The 21714-nt window shown below is 35.5% G+C and overlaps 1 protein-coding gene across 1 annotated transcript in view; it reads right to left on the bottom strand.

Annotated features, from left to right (window-relative positions):
* Window positions 1-13968, bottom strand: part of SPATA31H1 (SPATA31 subfamily H member 1) — a 29950-nt gene extending 15982 nt beyond the window's left edge. Inside the window, exon 1 of the mRNA XM_068564148.1 lies at window positions 13825-13968. Coding sequence (XP_068420249.1) covers window positions 13825-13968 — 144 coding nt within the window. The remainder of the gene's footprint in view (window positions 1-13824) is intronic.
* Window positions 13969-21714: the final 7746 nt, after the last annotated feature.

Raw genomic sequence — 21714 nt, 5'->3', positions numbered from 1 at the left:
GGACATCAGTCTCTGAAGGTATATTAAAAGAGCCTACACAACAATTAGTAGGGAATTCATGAACATGCTCATGATGCAGTAGGCCAGTAGTAGAATAACCCTAGCTGCAGTGGTAGTTTTGAACTTTGGACAGTTTTAAATTGATTTTATACTTAGTCATATATTATTTAATTTATGTCCATAATGGACTGTTGATTAAAAACATAAGCAAAAGGAAAACTGATGTTGAAATACAGGTTGATGTATTTACAAATGATCTTTCTATATATTTATCTCAAAATGATCTCTACATATCATAGACCTAAATAATCTCCCACTAGAAAACACTTGGGAATGCTGAATAAAATACAACAAACATCTTTTTAAATGCAGAATGTAGCTCCTTAAGAAAGTAAGGGAAATCTCCAGGTCAAAAAGCAGAAGAGGCTTCCCTGGTGGCGCAGTGGTTGAGAGTCCGCCTGCCAATGCAGGGGACACGGGTTCGAGCCCTGGTCTGGGAAGATCCCACATGCCACGGAGCGACTAAGCCCGTGCGCTACAACTACTGAGCCTGCGCGTCTAGAGCCTGTGCTCTGCAACAAGAGAGGCCGCGATAGTGAGAGGCCCGCGCACCGCGATGAAGAGTGGCCCCCACTTGCCGCAACTAGAGAAAGCCCTCGCACAGAAACGAAGACCCAACACAGCCATGAATGGATAGATAAATAAATAAATAAATAAATAATTAAAAAAACAACAAAAAAAAAACTGAGTCTCATCCAATGCAAAAAAATAAAAATAAAAAATAAATTAAAAAATTTAAAAAAAGCCTCTATTGGACATACTAGACCTGTTTAAAAAAAAAAATCAGAAGAAAACTGAAAAACAAGAGTGGAAACTAGTTGAGACTTCAATGCCCTAGGTCATTTGCAGTGTCAGCCACTGAGGGACTTAGGTTAACAGTAAGGTGGGGACAAAGATAAGGCCCATGTGAAGTGGGTATTTAAATGAGACCCCAGGAAAAAAAAGCCAGGCTTGTCAAATTGCTACACACTTGGTTAAAAGGTGGCTAGAAAAATATCTGCTCACCAGACAAGGAAACTTGAACTCTGGGTGGGAAAAAAAGCCTTCTCTGAAATTTTTAACCAAGAGTCTATCCTCATACTGGTTTGAAATTCTAATTTATATTCCTTGTGTAGTCAGGAAACCTCAAACTGAAAATAAATGTGGTCCTGGGCTGATAATGCCCCTAGGGCAAAAGGCAAAATAAATATAAATCTTGAAAATTGAAGTAGAAGAGGAAAGAGAAGAAAAATAGTTTGAATAACTATATTAATAAATGTGAAATGCCTAATGCAATAGTTAAATTCTTAGAAAAAATATAAAATATAAAAATTGGGCAAAAAGAAATAGATCATTTGAGTAGACCAATAAGCATGCAAGCAATTGAAATGATAATCAAAGACATTATCCATCAGAGGTAATGAAAGAATTCACCAAGGTTTCTGAATACCAGAAAAACTTATAAATGTCAATAGCATTTCTCTACTGAAGCAAAAAAACTAGAAAAATATAATTTTAAATATGAAAGATATTTTCCACAATAGCAATAAAAATGTTAAAGTATCAAGGTATTAACCAAAAAGAGAGAAGACCATCATGTAGAAGACTATAGAACTCTATTAAAGGACATAGAGCATGATCTGAATAAATGGAGAGACATTCTTGGCTCTGGTTGGAAAAATTTTAAATTATAAGGATGTCAGTAGTCTCCCAATTAAATTATACTTAATGCATTCCCAATTCTTTCAGTTGGAATGTTTCAAGGACTTGTAAAACTCTCTAAAATTTATATGGCAAAATAAAGGTCCACTAACAGCTAAGTCAAGCTCAAAAAGAAGAGCAAAGAAAGGACTTGCTGTACCAAAACCTAAGATACACTACAAATGTATGGTAATAGAAACAGGAACAAATAAGTGAATGGAACAAAATAGAGAACTCAAAGAGGGACTCCTGTATATACAGCAACTTAATATGGTAAAGGGAGTTCCATAAATGAATGGGGAAGATTCTTTAGCAAATAGTGATGAGAAAACTGGCTCAATATAAAGAGAAAAATAAAATTGGATCACTTTCTAATACTACATATAGAGGGGAACTCTACATGTATTAAAAACTAAAATGTGAAACGTGAGACTGGAACATAAAAACAAAAAAAAAGTAGGAGAAAATCTTTGTGACCTAGGGCACAGGATAACTTCTTAAAGAAAACTTCAAAAATACAAACCAGAAGGGGAAAAAAAATCCAGTAGAAGACTCTACCATATCCAGCTGGAACCTCAAAATCACAAATCTGCCCCTTACTCCTAACCTCAGGGAACTACAGGGAAAGTTGCCTTGACACTGAGAAGTTCAGAGGACTGGAGGGAAGTCCCTGAGAAGTTGTAACTGCAGGTTGACTTTTGTGTAATTTTCAGCTTAAGTTCACATCATCTGCATGGTCCCCCAAGCCATGATCTTGAAGTGGTCCTGGATTGATGGTGCCATAGTCTAGAGCAAACGAGATACTCTCTGAGGAAGATCTTCATCCTAAGCTTCAAAAAACTACCGTGAATATTGCATTTCATTAAACATCTAAGATACTACCAATTATAAAATGTACTATATTCTACATGCCACTGAGAATTTTTTTTAAACCCTGCCAATTAAATTATTAAACAACATCAATTGCAAGCCATATCCCAATTTCAGAAAGGTTAAATATTTTAAAATAAGCACATGTGCAGAAACAACAGAAAGCAGGAACAAACCTACAGAGATGTCAGGTATTGGAATTATTGGATCTAGATTAGAAAACAACAATGCATATTACATTTAAAGAAATAAAAGACAAGCTTAAATATATTTATAAGGAACAGAAAACCATAAAAAGTGATGTAGCAGATTTGAAAAATAATCAAATGTTATTCTAGATATTAAGAATGCAGTACTGAAATTAAAACCTCAGTGAATAAGTATAACAGTGTTGATGAAATTCTTCTGAATAGAGAGTTGGATAAGTATGCATACTGAAATTTCTGGAGTAACCACTAAAAAAATAGAAAGAAAGTATATGAAGGGAAAAAATGGAGAGAAAAAAACCAATCTAGGATTTCTGTTCATGACAATGGTTTGAATCCTGTGAACGAAAACAACTAGAAAAGATTGACAAAAAAAAGATTTTTTTAAACATCTGTTTGAAGTCATTGGAGAGCTATCAAGGCATCAAGGATGAGAGGAGCCAAGATCTCAGAGAAAAAGGAAGTGTAGAGAAGTGAGCCCCGATTTCCTCCTCAAAGCATTTGACAATTCTCAAACCATGGCTGAAAGGCTAAAAATCTAAGCAGAGTATTCAGTAGTTTTATAGGGCTGATGGACAAAAACTGACTAGGGGCCAAGGAGGAGGGACCCTAATAGAAATCCCAGGCTTTCAGTCGGAACCCCCAAATGGCCATACCTTGGAATAAAAATAAACCGGAAATAAACCAGGCTCTAAAATTGAAGCTCAGCCTCCAATGAGTTTAATCCTTGACTGGATTAAGATGATCTTTCCCTATTCTAGATGACTTCCAGAAGCAAAAATAATTCTGCTGTCTGAAGGAAAGTAACTTTATCCAGAGCTTTGAATTATGTCTTCAACTTTACATTTAAAATATCTGATATTCAATTAAAAATTGCCATGTATACTAGAAGATAAGACTGAATGAAAACTAAGAGACAAACACAGGCAGTATAAACAAATTCACAGGCAATCCAGATATAGTTAAAAGACATGGTGTTTAAAATATATGTGATTTATGTGTTCAAGAAATTAAACGACAAGACGGAGAATTTTAATAAAGAACTAAAAGCTATTTTTAAAAATCTATGGAAATTCTAGAACAACAACAACAAAAGAACTAAAAACGGGTATAACAGCAGATTAGACACAACTGAAGGGAAGTCTGAAGAAAATATTCATATTGAAGCATGGTGAGAAAAAAAGGAGAAAAAAATAGATATAAGAACCAAGAAACGTGGAGGACAAAGTGATAGGAATCCCAGAAGAGAAGGAGAAAGAGAATAGAGCAGAAAAATATTTGCGAAGTTAATAGTGCAGGGGTGTATATGGGAATTCTCTGTACTTGCTGCTCAATTTTGTTGTGAACCTAAAAACTGCTCTAAACACTAAGGCCTATATTCAGGAAAAAAAGTTTATAACTAAGAACTTTACAAAACTGAGAAAGCCTGAGATTCAAGCCATAAATGCAAGAAGTGTTAGGAAGCAATGTAAAGACAAAGAAAAGCCAAACTGAAGTATATTATACGGTGCTGAAAACCAAAGACACAGAATTTTTAAAAGAGCAAAAAATAAAGGACACATAACATTCAAAGGAGCAATAAGATCAACACTTCATATCTTTTTAGAAATAATGGAATCCAGAAAACAATGGAATGACATCCTTAAAGTGTTAAAAGAAAATAACTACCTGGACCTCTATACTCAGTGAAACTATCTTTCAAAATTTAAGGTGAAATAGAGGCATTTTCAGTCAAACAAAAACTGAAACTAGGGACTTCCCTGGTGGTCCAGTGGTTAAGAATCTGCCTTCCAATGCAGAGGACATAAGTTTGATCCCTGGTCAGGGAACTAAGATACCACATGCCGTGGGGCAACTAAGCCCGCGCACCACAACTACTGAGCCCATTTGCCACAACTAGAGAGCCTGTGTGCTGCAACTACAGAGCCCACGCGCTCTGGAGCCTGTGCACCACAACTAGAGAGAGAAGCCTGCATGCCTCAACTAAGACCCGATGCAGCCAAAAATAATAAGTAAATAAATAAATAAATATTTTAAAAAGAAAAACAAACTATTCATAGAATTCCCAATTGCTCTAGCTAAACAATGTTGGATAGAAGTGCTGAAAGCAAGATATATCCCGAGAATCCTAAGGTAGTTCAACATAAGAAAATAAATCAATGTAATATACCACATTAATAATAAGAAAGGGTAAAAACTGACATGAATATCTCAATTGATACAGAAAAAGCATTTGACAAAATCCAACACCCATTCATGATAAAAACACCAACAACAATTTAAACTAGGAATAGAAGGGAACTTCCTCAACATGATAAAAGGCATTTATTAAAAAAAAAACAAAACAAAAACCCACAACTAATGCTGTACTCAATAGTGAAAGACTGAAAGCTTTCCCTCTAAGATGAGGAACAAGATAAGGATGCCCACTTTCCATATATCTGGACAAAACTATAATTCGAAAAGATACATGCACTCTTACATTCATAGCAGCAGTATTTACAATAGCCAAGACATGGAAACCACCGAAATGTCCATCAACAGATAAATAGATAAAGAAGATGTGGTATATATATACACAGTTGAATATTACTCAGACATAAAAAAGAAATAAAGCCATTTGCGGCTACATGGATGGACCTAGAAATTATCATACTAAGCGAAGTAAGTCAGAAAGAGAAAGACAAATACCATATGATATCACTTATATGTGGAATCTAAAATATGATGCAAATGAACTTATCTACAAAACAGAAACAGACTCACAGACATAGAGAATAGACTTGTGGTTGCCAAGGCTGGGGGTGGGGGAGGGATGGATTGGGAGTTTGGGACTAGCAGATGCAAACTATTATATATAGAATAGATAAACAACAAGTTCCTATCGTATAGCATGGGGAACTATATTCAATATCCTGTAATAAAACATAATGAAAAATAATATGAAAAGAATATATATATACATATATATGTATATAACTGAATCACTTTGCTGCACACCAGAAACCAACACACCATTGTAAATCAACTATACTTCAATTAAAAAAAAAAAAAAAAGGATGCCCAATTTCACTACTTCTCTGTAACATTGTACTGGAAGTTCTAACCAGAGCAATCAGGTAAGAAAAAGAAATAAAAGACATCCAAATTGGAAAGGAAAAAGTAAAATTATCTCTATCCACAGACGACATAATCTTACTTACAGAAAATCCTAAAGAATATATACACACAAAAAATTATTAGAGCTAATAAATAAAATTAACTCTAACAGTTACAGGATACAACATCAACACACAAAAATAAGTTGTATTTCTACACACAGTGAACAATCTGAAAAGAAAATTAAGAAAATAATTCCATTTTTTAGCATCATAAAGAATAAAATAACTGATTCACTTTGTTATAAAAGCAGAAATTAACATACCATTGTAAAGCAATTATACTCCAATAAAGATGTTTAAAAAAAAAAGAAGAAAATACTTAGGAATAATTTTTTTACTGGAGTATAGTTGACTTGCAATATTAGTTTCTGGTGTACAGCATATAGTGATTCAGTATTTTTACAGATTATACTCCATTAAAAGTTATTACAAGATAATGACTATAATTCTCTATGCTATACAATATGTCCTTGTTGCTTATCTGTTTTATATATAGTAATTTGTATCTCTTAATCCCATACTCCTAATTTGCTCCTCCCCCCTTCCCTTTCCCCTTTGGTAACCACTAGTTTGTTTTATACATCTGTGAGTCTGTTTCTGTTTTATATATACATTTGTTTGTATTATTTTTTAGATTCCACATATAAGTGATATCATACAGTATTTGTCTATTTAGGAATAAATTTAATCAAGGAGAGGTAAGACTTGTACACTGAAAATTACAAAGCATTGTTGAAGAGATTAAAGAAGACTGAAATAAATGGAAGGACAACCTTAATAATGGATGGGAATATTTAATTTTGTTAAGATGGCAATACTCCTAAAGCAATTTACAGATTCAGTGTAATCCTATCAAAATCCCAATGTCTTCTTTTGCAGAAATGGAAAAAATTATCATAAAATTCATATGGAATTATGAGGGACCCTAAGTAGGCAAAACAAACATGAAAAAGAAAAACAAATTGAAGGACTAACACTTTCTGATTTTAAAACTTTCTACAAAGCTACAATAATCAAAACAGTGTGGTACTGATATAAGGATAGACATAGAGATCAACAGGATAGAACTGAGAGTTTAGAAATAAACTCTCATATTTACAATCAATTGATTTTCTATAAGGGTCCCAAGACCATTCAATGGGGAAAAAATAATCTTTCAACAAATGGTGCTGGGACATCTGAATAAACATATGCAAAAGAATGAAGTTGGACCCTTCATATTATTTACAAAAATTAATTCAAAATGTATCAAAGACCCAGATCTAAGAGCTAACACTGTAACATTCTTAGAAAAGAAATATGGTTGTGATGATTAGTTTTATGTTAATTTTATGTCATGATGGTTAATTTTATATGCTAGGCAGTGGTGCCCAGTTGTGACCAAACACTACTCTAGATGTTGCTGTGAAAGTATTTTTAAGATGTGATTAACATCTAAAATCAGTAGACTTTAAGTAGATTGCCTTCCATAATGTAGGTGGGCATCATCCAATTAGTTGATGGTCCTAGAGCAGAGAGTGAGGTATGTTTCCTGAAGAGGAAGTAATTCTGCCTCAGCATTGAAACAGAGAAACACCCTGAGTTTTCAGCCTGCCATAAGAATTTCTGATTTGTCTCTCTCATATATATGTGTGTATGTGTGAGTGACTGTGTGTGTTTGTGTGTGTGTGTGTGTGTTGTGTGTTATAATAAAGAACATATCTGGTGTTTGTCTCGGGTTCCTGGCACAGAGCTTCAAAAACCCTTGGAATTTCCTGAGTGATATGAATGCTTTTGCCATGTTAATGGAAAGAAAGAGGGATTACTTCTCCCTTTACTTTAGGTGCCTGGAATAACCTCGATTCTAAAATCTGATAAAGTGCTTCCCTGGTGGCGCAGTGGTTAAGAATCCACCTGCCAATGCAGGAGACACGGGTTAGAGCCCTGGTCTGGGAAGATCCCACGTGCCATGGAGCAACTGAGCCCATGCGCCACAACTACTGAGCTCTCGTGCCACAACTACTGAAGCCCGCACACCTAGAGCCTGTACTCTGCAACAAGAGAGGCCACTGCAATGCAAAGCCCATGCACTGCAACAAAGAGTAGCCCCCACTCACTGCAACTAGAGAAAGCCCACACACAGCAACGAGGACCCAATGCAACCAAAAATAAATAAATAAAATAAATTTATAAAAAAAAAAAGAATACAGATGCAAAAACTCTAAACAACATATCAGCAAACTTAATCTAATAATATAGAAAAAGGATCATGAACAACATCACAAACATGTCATAATTATTCCAGGAATTCACAGATGGTTTAATATTTCAGAAATTAATTGTAATTCAGCACATTAATAGAATAAACCAGAAAAGCCATATGAGCATCTCAATAGAAGCAGAAAAATCACTTAAAATTCAACACCCATTCATGCTAAAATTCTTAGCAAACTAGAAATAAAAGGGAAATTTCTTAATTTAATAAAGAATATTTATAAAAATCACATAGCAAACATTATACATAAATGGTGAGTTAAGGAAAACTTTCTTTTATATAAAAAAAAAGAAGGTAAAGATCTCCACTGTCATCACTTCTGTTGAACATCGTATTTGAAGTCCTAGTCAGTGCAAAAGAGCAAGGAAAAGAAATAAAAGGCATAAGAATTGAAAAGGAAGAAATAAAATTATCATTTTCAGACAATATGATTGTATAGAATATCAAAATATGCTTTTCGAAAAGCATCTATAGATAAATTTTTAGGAGTGATAAGCAAATTAGCAAGGTCTCTGAGTGAAAGATCAATATAGAAATATCTACTTATTTCCAAGTGTCAGCATCATTTAGAAGATGATACTTAAAATACCATACCAAACCAAACATTTTGAACCTCCTGATGATCATCATCACCTATGAAATAATCTTGCCCCCCAATAAATGAAACTAATTTTGATAAGTCTTAGATCCAACTTTCTCATTTACAAGAAACACAGAAGAAAACAAAACATGATAAATGACAACATGGGCATTTAATCAGCAAAATCTTGCTTGCAAAACTCTAGAGGGCAAATGATCCCTTTCTTTTACACATAAATGGAAAGAATGAAAGAAAAAAATAAAGGTGGGGAATCTACAAATTAGAAAGAACTTAAGAAACACACCAACCAATCTCAATATGTGGGCCCTATTTGATCTTGAGTTAAACAGACTATAATAATTTATATCATTTATGAGACAATCAGAATTTGAATACTGATGGATATTTGATGGTATTCAATAATTGTTCCATTTTTAGGCATAATAATGATATTGTGGTTAAGTATTTTCAAAGAGCTCTTAACTTCCAGATATACATATTTAATTATTAATGAAATTTTATTATCTGAGATTCACTTCAAAATAACATGGTAAGAGAGTTAAACCTGGGTGATGGATTCATAGAGTCATTATACACTTCTATGTGCTTTTGATTTATGAAAAGTTCCCTAATAAAAATGAAAAAAAATCATTTACTGTAGCTTCAAAAAACCCTTTTTATTGAAAACTAAATATTACTGGAAGAAATTAAGAAGACCTAAATAAATGGAGATACAAACACATTCATAGGTCAGAAGATTCATTATTTTTAGGAAGTCAGTTATTCTCAATCTGAACTACAAATTCAATGCAATTTCAATCAAAATCCTGCATGTTTTTATGTGACAATTAACAGGATGATTTAAAAATTTATTCAATGACCTAGAATAGCTAAGGCAATTTTGAAGAAGATCAAAGTTGGAATACTTACAAGACCAAATTTCAAGACTTTCTACAAAACTATATTAATGAAGACAGTGAGGTATCAGTGCAAGGATAGAAAATAAACCAATGTAACAAAGTATAGAGTCCTGAAACAGACCCATACTTATATATAATTACCTGGTTTATGACAGGGTCACCAATGCAATTCAATGAGAAAATGATGATCATTTCAATAAATGGTGTTGGAAGAAAGGACCAGGATTTTAGGGTGAGGTGGTGAGGCATAGTCATGTAAGTCATGTAAGGGTCAGATTTAAAATTCTGATATTTTGTTCATCATAGATTTTCCACGTTGTTTGATTTTTTAATAATACTGCATTAAATATTGTCTTGATTACTTTTATGGTGACCCTTAAATTTTGTGCCCAAGGTGAGTGCCTCACTCATCAGGGACCCTAGTCCCTGCCCTACTGGAGGAATTGGATATCTATATGGGAAAAAAAAGAACTTTGATCCCTACCTTACATCATACACAAAAAGTAATTTGAGATGGATCATAGATCCAAACCCAGCTTCTAGAAGAAACATAAAAGAATATCATCATAACCTGGGGGTAGGCAAAGATTTCTCACACTGGAAACAAACCAGAAAAATCACTAATTATAAAAGCAAAAATTGATAAAATAGATTTCATTAAAATTATGAACTTTTGTTCATTAACACACCATTGTGAGTGAAAAGGTAAGCCACGGTATGGGAGAATTTATTTTTAACACCTATAACTGACAAAAGACTCATATCCATAATATTCAAAGAATTTCTACAAATAAGTAAAAGGCTGACAAACCAATCCTTATAAATGGGCAAAAGAATTGAGCAGATGTTTCTCAAAAGAGAATTTCCAAATGGCCCATAAACACGAGAAATTTTTCAATATCATTAGTCATCAGGGAAATGTTCATTAAACCACAATGCAATATCAAACACACTCGTTAGAGTGACTAAACTTAAAAAGATACAATGCCAAGTGTTGGCAAGAATGTGGAGAAACTGGAACTCTCACACTCTACTCATGAGAGTGTAAACTGATATAATCGCTTTAGAAAACTGTTCAGCATCATCTACTAAAATTAAACATATATACCACATTCCCAAGCAATTCCTCCCCTACTGGAAATAGGGTTCCACATCAACAATGTGTCATTTGCAGTTAACATTCTGAAACCTTATCTTGTCATATAAGTATAAATTTTTTAAGTATAAAAAATAAACTACTGGCTTTTTGAAATGCAGTATGCAAGAATTACAGCCACTGGGTCATGAAAGCAAATTTTTGGTCTATTTTTCATGCCACAACAGGTAGTTAAATTTCATTCTATGTTTCAATATACATTAGGTCCCCAAACTAACAAGCATGACATAATGTCACTTAGAAATTCATTGTCGACCACATACATGAATCTCAAAAACATGCTCGGCAAAAGAAGCCAGATACGAAAGAACATACACTATATGATTCTAGTTTTACAAGTTTCAGGAATAGGCAAAACTAATCCATGACAACAGAAACCAGACAGGATGTTGCCTTTGAGTGGAAAAAAAACAAACTAGAAAGGTACACTAGGGAACTTTCCAGGATTATGGCAATGCTGTACCTTGATTGAGGTGTTAGTTAATGGGTGTATAAATTTATCAAAACTCAACAAATTGTACACTTGATTTCTGTGCATTTTACTGCATATAATTACAGGTATCCTCCACTTTTTGAAAATTTGCTTTATGCCACTTCCATTTTAAGAAAGACCTACATTAGTACCTGTTTTTGTTAACTGAAAGAAATCCGAGAGGATTTTTGTTTTTATGAAAAAAAGCCCTGTAGTTTTGTTTTGTAGAGCCAGGGTCTATGCTCTAGGCTGGAAAACGTTTGTAGGAGACCACTTAGCGACTGAAAATAGTTCAAGAGGAGTCTTAGTTAAGACAATGACACTGAATCTGGATGGCTACATTTGAGAGATGTTTCTGAGGAAAATTTTTAAAGGATTTTGTTGCCAAATGTATGGATAACCACTATCTATTTCCAAGATCTAGAGTCTAAGTTAGTGCTACCCAATAGAATTTTCTATGATGATGGAAATCATCATATCTGAACACTTGAAATGTAGGTAGTGCAATTAAGGAATTTTAAATTTTATTTAGTTCTGATTAATTTAGATGTAAATGGCCACATGTGGCCAGTGGATACTAGATTGGACAGCACATGTCCAGACTATTAATTTGAGCTGCTTGACGAATATGTCCACATACATTTTCCGCCTCCTGCTACACTTACAACTTCTGTCAGGTGTTTCTTATGTTGCTTAAAATGCCATCTCTTCAATCATTCAGGGTTAAAACTGAGAAGTCATCCTTTCATTTCACAAACACCTGTGGAGCACTTACTATATGCCAGGCAGTATACCAGACATAGGGGATACAAAGATGAATATAGTCCTCATAGGAAAATGATGATAATGTTTATAATTAACTCTTTATATTTGAGGCCCAATCAGGAAAAAAAAGACTCAATCCCTCTACTCTCTTTCTGCCTCACTTCCTATAGCCAAACTTTCACCTCAGGACCCTCCTCCTCTCTCACAGCCCCGAGGGCAGAGATTTTTGTCCCTTCCATTTACTGCTGCATCCATAGTGCCCAGAGGAGTGCCTTGTACATGGTGGTGGCAGTGGGTGATAAACACCAGGGGAATGAATCAACGTCCTCTTTTCCATCTTACTGCTCTGATTCTTTCACTTCCTTCCCCCTCCTTCCCACTAAGTCTTTAAAGTAGCCTCCTACGGGATTATCTACACCAGAGAACCACCATATGCACTCACTGGAGTTATTTAAAGCCTCACATTCAAAGCATGGTGCTTGGGACTTCCCTGGCGGTACAGTGGTTAGGACTTGGTGCTTTCACTGCCATGGCCCTAGGTTCAATCCCTGGTTGGGGAACCAAGATCCCGCAACCCACATGACGCAGCCAAAAAAAAAAAAGAAAGTCAAAATAAAGTATGGTGCTCAGTTCAATAGCAATAGGATCACCTGGGAGCTCATTAGAATTGCAGAATCTCAATCCCTTCCTGAATTAGAATCAGAATTCTACTGATTCAGAATCTGCTACTGAATCAGAATCTGCTTTTTAATTAGCCTCCCAAGTGGTATGTTTGAGAAAAAAAAGTTTAGAGTTTAAACTTTTGAAAGTTTAAATTCTGTGCTCTAAAACACAGATCTAAGCACATTTTCCCCTGGCTTTAAAATCTTTGATGCCTTTCAATTGCAGACAGAATAATATTTATACAAAGTATTCAGTCTGGCGTTTGAAGCCCTCTACAATGGGACCCCTAACCACTTTGCGACATTTTCTCTCACTTTACCCCAACCGGTTCCCTACACTTGTACACTCCATTCCTGATAGGTGTCTTCACCTCTCCTTGAACACATCCAGCGCTCTTCTGCTTCCCATGCTTTCCCCCGATCAATTCCTTCTGTCCAGAAAGTCTTCCACTACTCTCCTCCGCCCATCCTTCAAAATCCTACCCTTCCTCTGAAGCACAGCTCAAACCTAAGCTCCCCGCAAAGGCATTTTATAGATCCTAGAATACTCTTTACTTCCCATCTCTTCAGCAATATTTACACCTCTATTAACTCATCCCTTTCTCTTTCCTTGGGATATATATATATATATACACACACACATATATATATATGTCTTGGGTTTTATATATATATGTATGTATGTGTGTGTGTATATATATATATATATATATATATATATATATATATATATATATATGTATGTATATATGTCTGACTTTCTCCCCCACTATACCTTGAAAAGGTGGAGGTGGTGTTTTATTCTTCTTCAATGTCTAGTATGCTGCCATATATAATAGGTGCTCAAGGTTTGTTGAAATGTATTGAAGGGAAAAGGACCGAGAGTGACTTGCAGGACGACATCCATAGGCACTACCTCAACTCCCCTCTTCCCACCATCAATTCCTCCCACTGCCCAAGATTAGGAGTTTCTATGTCTCCAGGGACAGGGGCAGGGGCAGGGAGCAGTGAGTTTCAAGAGAGTGTTGCATCACTTACCTCTGAGTGCGTCTTGGCTGCCACCTGCTCCCTACTCTGCTTCCCAGAAAACCTCACCCAAAGCCCCCAGACAAGGAAACCAAATAATAGTAGAAGGCTGACATATGGTGGCAGTGGGATGGTTAGCTTCCAAACCAGAGCCATTATTCAACCCCATGCACCTCTCAGCCAAACAGTTTTATCCCTCATGACTCAATATGACATCACAGTGGGCATTCCAAGGGTCCAGCCAATGTGCTTGCTGCTTAAGTCTCTTCTCTGAGCCATACACCTGCTGCCCTTTCCTGCAGCTGCCCTTGTGTCCTGCTCTGACAGCCAATGCTCAAGGAAGCTCCTTTACGATTCTTCTAGGATTGAAGAAGAATCACGTGTTATAAACCAGAGAGTATGGAGGCAAGGTTTCAAAGGAGCAGGCTTTCCAAATGGCCTGTTTTGCCCTATAAGCATCTTCTCTGGAGCCAGTCACTCCCTAGAGGTCCAGGCATGGTGTCATATGTTCCAAATCACACATTAGAATACAGGGTCAAGAACATTTAAGAAAGCTTTAAGTAGGTACTTTAAGTAGGTACTCTCAGAAAATGTATGATATATGGTTTCCTAACTCCAATGCTTGACACATTTCCTAGTTGCTGTTGCATTGAGACAGAGAAGAGATATCACGTAGGGAAATTAAATGACCTTAGAGGATCACACTACTCCAAGTCTAGAATATTTTCCAAGTGTAGACGATTTATTTTGTCATCACGCCCAGAATTGACTGGATTTTCTAGAGTTAATTCACTGAAAACTAAATTTATAAGGAATTGATTTATGCTGTAACAAAGATAAATAAAACTGGTCAGGCCATTTTTTTCTTATAGGAAAATTAATTCGGAAAATCCATTCAATTAAATAATTATTGAATAGCAGGCACTGTCTTAGAAGAAGGCAGACATGATCTCTCACCTCATAGAATTTTCAGTTTATTTGGGCAGCCAAAGTAATATACTTGAAAAGTCCATCAACAAGGCCCTGGTTAAATAAATATGATATGTCCATATTATAAAATACTCTGCAGTCACTATAAAGATTATAAAGAATGAGGCCTGTCATTCTGAGCACACATTATGTGGCAGGTACTAGTTATATGCCAGCCTGGAGTTCTAAAAAGAAGATTAGGGCTGGAGGTACAGTTTTGGGCTCTTGAAACACGTATATGCTTCGACAAGAACCTTTTTCTATATGTATATAAAAATGTATTTTTGGGGGGTCTCAAATATTTACTCACCATTTTGTTTGAGAGTCATCATGCTATTTTGTACAGCTGAGATTCATTCACTTTTATTAGTTCATTGCATTATATAACTATTTCATAATAAATTTATCAATTATGATGTTGGACATTTGTCTTGTTTTCATCTCTGGCTATTATCAACAATGCTATTAAAAACATGCTTGTCCATGTGTCTTGGTGAACATATATTCCTATTTCTCTATGGCAGTGGTTTTCAAGCTTTAACATGTATCAGAATCATCTGGAGGGCTTGTTAAAACACAGATTGCTGGGCACTGATTGCTGATTAAGTTGGACTGGAGGCCAGGAATTTGGCATTTCTAGGGAGTTTCCAGATGATGCTGAGACTGTGGGTCAGGAATCACAATTGGAGAATGTCTGATCGAAGTATCTATCTAAGAGTGGAATTGCTAGGTTGTAGAGTAGGTGTAACTCAAACTTTAGTAGACAGTGCCAAACTGTCTTTCCTAAGTGGTTATGTCAATTAATAGTTCCACCAGTGGTGAATAGCAGTTCTTCTTGCTCTTTTTTCATGCCAACATGGTATTGTCAAGCTGTTTAATTTTAGCCAACCTGGTATATGTGGTAATGATATTTCATTGTGGTTTTAACTTAAATTTCTCTGATTACTAGTAATTACTAACGTGTGAACACATCTTCATAAGTTAATTGGGCATTTTGTCTTTAAATGTATTGCTGCATTCCAGTTGCTAATTTTTTTTAGGATTTTTGTGACCGTTTTTTATGGGTGAAGCCAACCTGTAATTTTCCTCTCTTGCTGTCCTTTTCAGGCTTTTGGTATCAAGGTTATACTAGACTTATGAGTTGGGGAATGTTTCCTCTTTTTTTTTTATGCTCCGAAAGAGTTTATAGAAGATGGAACTATTTGATCCTTCAGCATTTGGTACAACTCGTCAGCAAAGCCATGCAAGCCTGGAGATTTCTTTGAGTGAAGATTTTTGACTACAGATTGAATTTATTTGAAGGTTATAATACTATTGACAATTTGTTTTTGTTTCAGGTTTTTTTTTTTTTTTGAGTCAGCTTAGGAGAGCTATATTTTCTAGCAAGTTTTCTATTTAATCTACATTTTCAAATGTATTGACATAAAGCTATTCAAAGGTAGTACTGTCTCCTTTGTGTTTCTGATATTGGTTATTTGTGCCTTTCCTCCCTCTCTCTCTCTCTCTTCCTTTTCCTTTATCTATCTTGCTAGAGATTTATCAATTGTAATTAATCCCTTCAAAGAACAAACTTTTCTGTATATTTGTACTCTATTTCAATAAGTTATGCTTTTGTCTTTATTATTTCCTTACTTCTACTTGCTTCCCCCTCCCCCAGGCTTATTGAGATATAATTGACATATAACTACTTCTACTTTCTTTGGATTTATTGTGCTGGGTTTTTTTTCTAACTTCTTAAGATGAATGCCTTGATCATTCACTTTTAGCCCTTTTCCCCTAATTGTGCATTTGAAGATATAAATTTCCTCCTAATTACTACTTTAGCTTCATTCCACAAGTTATGATATATAGAATGTTTATCATTCTGTTCCAACTATTTTCTAATTTCCATAATGATTTCTTCTTTGATCCATAGATTATTTAGCAGAAATTTAAAAATTTCTAGACATAAGGAGATTTTCTAGTTGTCTACCAAAGTTGCATTGTGGTCAGAATATATACTTTAATTTCAATCCTTTGAAATAGTTTTAAGACTTTATTCACAGTTTATGGTCAATTTAAAAAATTCTATCTGTGCTTAAAGATAAGACATATTCTGCAAGTGTTAAAAATAGTGTCTCTTCAGAGCTTCCCCTGATGCCTGTGGCGGGGTGGAAGGTGGTGACGGTAGTCTAAGTCCATTTGGTCAATTCTGCTAATCTTTTTTTTGGTCATGCAGGATCTTAGTTCCCCAGCCAGGGATGGAACCTGTGCCCCATGCAGTGGAAGTGCACAGTCTTAACCACTGGACCGCCAGCAAAGTCCAATTCTGTTAATCTTGATGTTCAAGTCTATATTATTCCTAAGCTTTTGTCTGCTCTTTTCCACCAACTACTAAGACAAGTGTGTAAAATCTCCCACTATGATTGTGCATTTGTTTATTTCTCCTTTGAGTACTGTAGATTTTTGCTATATATATATATATATATATATATATGTATATATATATATATATATATATATATATATTTGTGTGTGTGTGGCTGTGTTGGGTCTTCGTTGCTGCGTGTGGGCTTTCTCTAGTTGCGGCGAGCGGGAGCTACTCTTCGTTGTGGTGCGTGGGCTTCTCATTGCAGTGGCTTCTCTTGTTGCGGAGCACGGGCTTTAGGCACGTGGGTTTCAGTAGTTGTGGCATGCAGGCTCAGTAGTTGTGGCTCACGGGCTCTAGAGCGCAGGCTCAGTAGTTGTGGCGCACGGGCTTAGTTGCTCCGTGGCATGTGGGATCTTCCCGGACCAGGGCTCGAACCTGTGTCCTCTGCATTGTCAGGCGGATTCTTACCCACTGAGCCACCAGGGAAGCCCCCCTTGCTTTATATATTTTTAATTGTTATTTAAAATCATAATTTATTACTGGTGAATTAAATCTTTTATCAATATGCCGACCCTCTATCTCTAGTAATGTTTTTTGCCTTAACTTATTGTGTCTGATATTAGTATTGCTATAGCAGTTTTCTTTTGGTTGGTATTCGCATGGTATACCTTTTTCCTTTTTATATCCCTTTTTATATCCCTTTTTATATCCCTTTGTTGTAATATTGAATACAAAATAAACCAAAATCTAAATATATGTTATTTGTTATATCACTTATATGTGGAATCTAAAATATGACACAAATGAAGTAATCTACAAAACAGAAACAGACTCACAGATATAGAGAACAGACTTGTGGTTGCCAAGGGGATGGGGTGTGGGAGGGACGGATTGGGAGTTTGGGAATAGCAGATACAAACTCTTACATATAGAAGGGATAAATAGCAAAGTCCTACTGTATAGCACAGGGAACTATATTTAATATCCTATAATAAACCATAATGGAAAGGAATATGAAAAAGAATATTTATATAACTGAATCACTTTGCTGTACGGCAGAAATTAACACAACATTGTAAAACAACTATACTTCAATAAAATAAATATATGTTATTTGTAAGTGACACATCCAAAATAAATAGATTTTAACTGGAGCATGTATTCCACTTACATTTAATGTAATTGCTAAAATAATTAGACCAAAATCTACCCTTTTACTTTGTACTTTCTATTTTTTCCTGTTTTATATTTTTCTCTTTTTTCTTGTCATTATTTAGACAACTAAGTATTTTAAATTAATCTCTCTATCTTCCCCTTTACTAACTGGAAGTTATACTCTCTGTTTCTGTTCTTTTAGTGCCAGGGTTGGCAAACGGTGTCAGGTGGGTCAAATCTAGCTTGCTGCTTATTTTTGTAAATGAAGAATTTTTGGAACACGGCCACACCCATTTTATACATAGTCTGTCTGCTTTCATGCTACCACAGTAGAGTTGAGTAGTTACAACAAAGACTACAGTGGGCCTGCAAAGACGAAAATATTTCCTGTCCATCCCTTTATAGAAAGAGTTCGCCAACCCCATTTTTAGTGGATTCTTTTTAAAATGCAATATGCACATTTAACCTATCAAATTCTTAAATTAATCAAAACCTTTATCTTTTTTATGGATAAATCAAGGGCCTCAGGATATTATAACTCTACTTACCTCTTCCCATATACTTGTTACTGTAGTAATTTTAATTTTATTTTTTTAAAAACTTTATTTGAAAGCTACCATATGATCCGGCAATCCCACTCCCAGGCATATATCCAGAGAAAAACATGGTTTGAAAGGATACATGCACCCCAATGTTCATTGCAGCACTGTTTACAATAGCCAAGACATGGAAGCAACCTAAATGTCCATCAGCAAAGGAATGGATAAAGAAGTGGGGTACATATATACAATGGAATATTACTCAGCCATTAAAAACAATGAAATAATGCCATTTGCAGCAACATGGATGGACCTGGAGACTATCATACTAAGTGAAGTAAGTCAGACAGAGAAAGAAAAATGTCATATGATATTACTTATATGTGGAATCTTTAAAAAATGGTTACAAATGTACTTATTTACAAAACAGAAACAGACTCACAGACTTAGAGAATAAACTTATGGTTACCAAGGGGGAAGGGTTGGGGGGAGGGATAGACTGGGAGTTTGGGATTGAAATGTACACACTGCTATATTTAAAATAGATAACCAACAAGGAAAAAAATAATAATGTATTATGAATAACTTTATGACAATAAATTTGACCTTAAAAGAAAAGAACACTTTATCTTGGAAAGTTTTGATTTACAGAAAAGTTGCAAAGATAGCACAGTGAGTGACTGTATGTCCTTCACCCAGTTTCACCTAATGTTTTAACTTTGTTATACTTGAAAAATCTATGTGAACAACATTGGTACATTTACTATTAACTAAACTCCATACTTCATTTGAATTTCACCAGTTTTTCCACTAACGTCCTTTTTTTGTCCAGGACCTGTATTTAGTTGTCATGCCTCCTTCATCTCCTCTGGTCTTGTGATGGTTTCTCAGTCTTTCTTTTTTTTTTCCTGATAGTTTTCTTTCTTGTCTCTTTTTTTAAAAAATTTATTTTATTGAAGTATAGTTGATTTACAATGTTGTATTAATTTCTGCTGTATTGCAAAGTGATTCAATTATACATATATATTCTTTTCATATTCTTTTCCATTATGGTTTATTACAGGATACTGAATATAGTTCCACCAATTACTAAGACAAGTGTATAAAATTTTCACTGTGATTGTGGATTTGTTTATTTCTCCTTTGAGTACTGTAGGTCCTATACAGTAACAACTGTTGCTTGGTTTCTCAATCTTTGTTTTCTATGACCTTTATTGTTTTGAGGAGCACTAGGCAGTTCTTTCGTAAAATGTTCTTAAATTTGGGTTTCTCTAATGTTTTCCTTATGCTTAGACTGAGGTTTGGGGAAGAATACTGAGGTGACGTGTCCTTCTCGTTACATCATATCAGGTGGTACATGATATCAATTGGTGACGCTAATTTCCAGTACTTGGTTAAGGTAGTGCTTGCCAGACTTTTCCAATGTGAAGCCTCTATTTTTCTCTTTCAATACTCTGTTCTTTGGAAACAAGCCTCTTACTTTTGCCCATACAGGGGTTGTAGAGAGTGAGGGGTTATTAAGCTCCATTTCCTGGAGTGGGGTATATCTACATGTGTTATTTGGAATTCTTGTGTTAGGGAGATTTTGCTCCTCATTTATTTATTCAATTATTTTATTATATCAGTATGAACTCATGTACACCTAATTTCTACTTTGTGTTATAGTCCAATACGACATTATTTATATTGTTGCTCAAATTGTTCCGGCTTTGGCCACTGGGAGCTCTTTCAGGTGGGCTCCTGGGTCCCTTTGACATGACCCCATCCTTTTGTTTTTATGAGGACTTCGTTACTTTCTGGCACTACAAGGTGCTCCAGGCTCTTCTTCCTATCTCTCTCATACCACAGCACCCCAGCCACTAGTTTACAGTTAAGCCCAATTCTTCTCTTTTCCAGGATGAAAGCATTTTGCGACCTAGATGCAGTGCCTGTCCCGTCAGCCCTAGGATTTAACCCACCTCTCTAAACCATACCTGAGTTTAGATTGGATCTTAGACATTTTGCTGTGCTTGTAGGGCCCATCCGTAGAGCCATGTTGGGGCCCCTCTACCTCTTACCTGGTCCCCAAATCCTCCTTCAACCTTACTGTCCCATGGGAACTTGCTCCACCCTAATATTCCAGACCACCTGAGTTATAAAAAGAATAGCTGACTTGGGGGAGACCTCATGAGTTCCATCTTTAAATACATTAAATATGAAGTATATGTAATATCCAAATATCTTCTGCCTCTGCACCTCTTACTTTTGATCTAGTAAATAGATATAGCAGGAAATTGTTTCCTTCATCCTCCACAATCCAACCCAGTCTTTTGGGTTAGACCCTTTTAGTCATTTCAGGAGAAATTACTGTCTTGTGTTGATACAGATTACCCTCTAGCTGTTCTTGCCCTCAGATATTTGCTTTCTCTAAATAGTGGTAAAAGTTGTCACCCTACCTTTTGCATCTGGATAGGTCTTTAAAAATCTTTGAATCTCTTTAGCTCTTCCTAGAGCTCAGGTTCCACTGACAATGACCTGACTGTCTGATATTGGATCCACACACCCATGCAAGCCTCCAAACATTCCCAGGTTTTCTTTGAATGTTCCCTCACTCCACCCCAACCTCCTTCTTCCAAAGCTGTCCTTGATTCTTGGCCTACCCTGTAATATCCTCAGAACAATTCTGGCAGTTCTCTGTACCTAGCTTGCTGTTGGAATCCACTTCAATGATCTCTGTCCTGTATTGCAATTGCTCATATCTGCTTGTGAGTTCCCAGGGGGTGGGGATCAGATCTTAGTCATCTTTTTCTCCTCTACAATGCCAGAGTGTAGCCCAGCCTCTAAAGTTTCCCAAGGTGAGCAGTATACCACCTTGTTTATAACACCTGAGTATCACATGCAACTGTATAC

Source organism: Eschrichtius robustus, chromosome 15, assembly GCF_028021215.1.
Source record: "Eschrichtius robustus isolate mEscRob2 chromosome 15, mEscRob2.pri, whole genome shotgun sequence".
Taxonomy (NCBI): domain Eukaryota; kingdom Metazoa; phylum Chordata; class Mammalia; order Artiodactyla; family Eschrichtiidae; genus Eschrichtius; species Eschrichtius robustus.
This window is presented reverse-complemented; position numbering and strand designations above follow the sequence as displayed.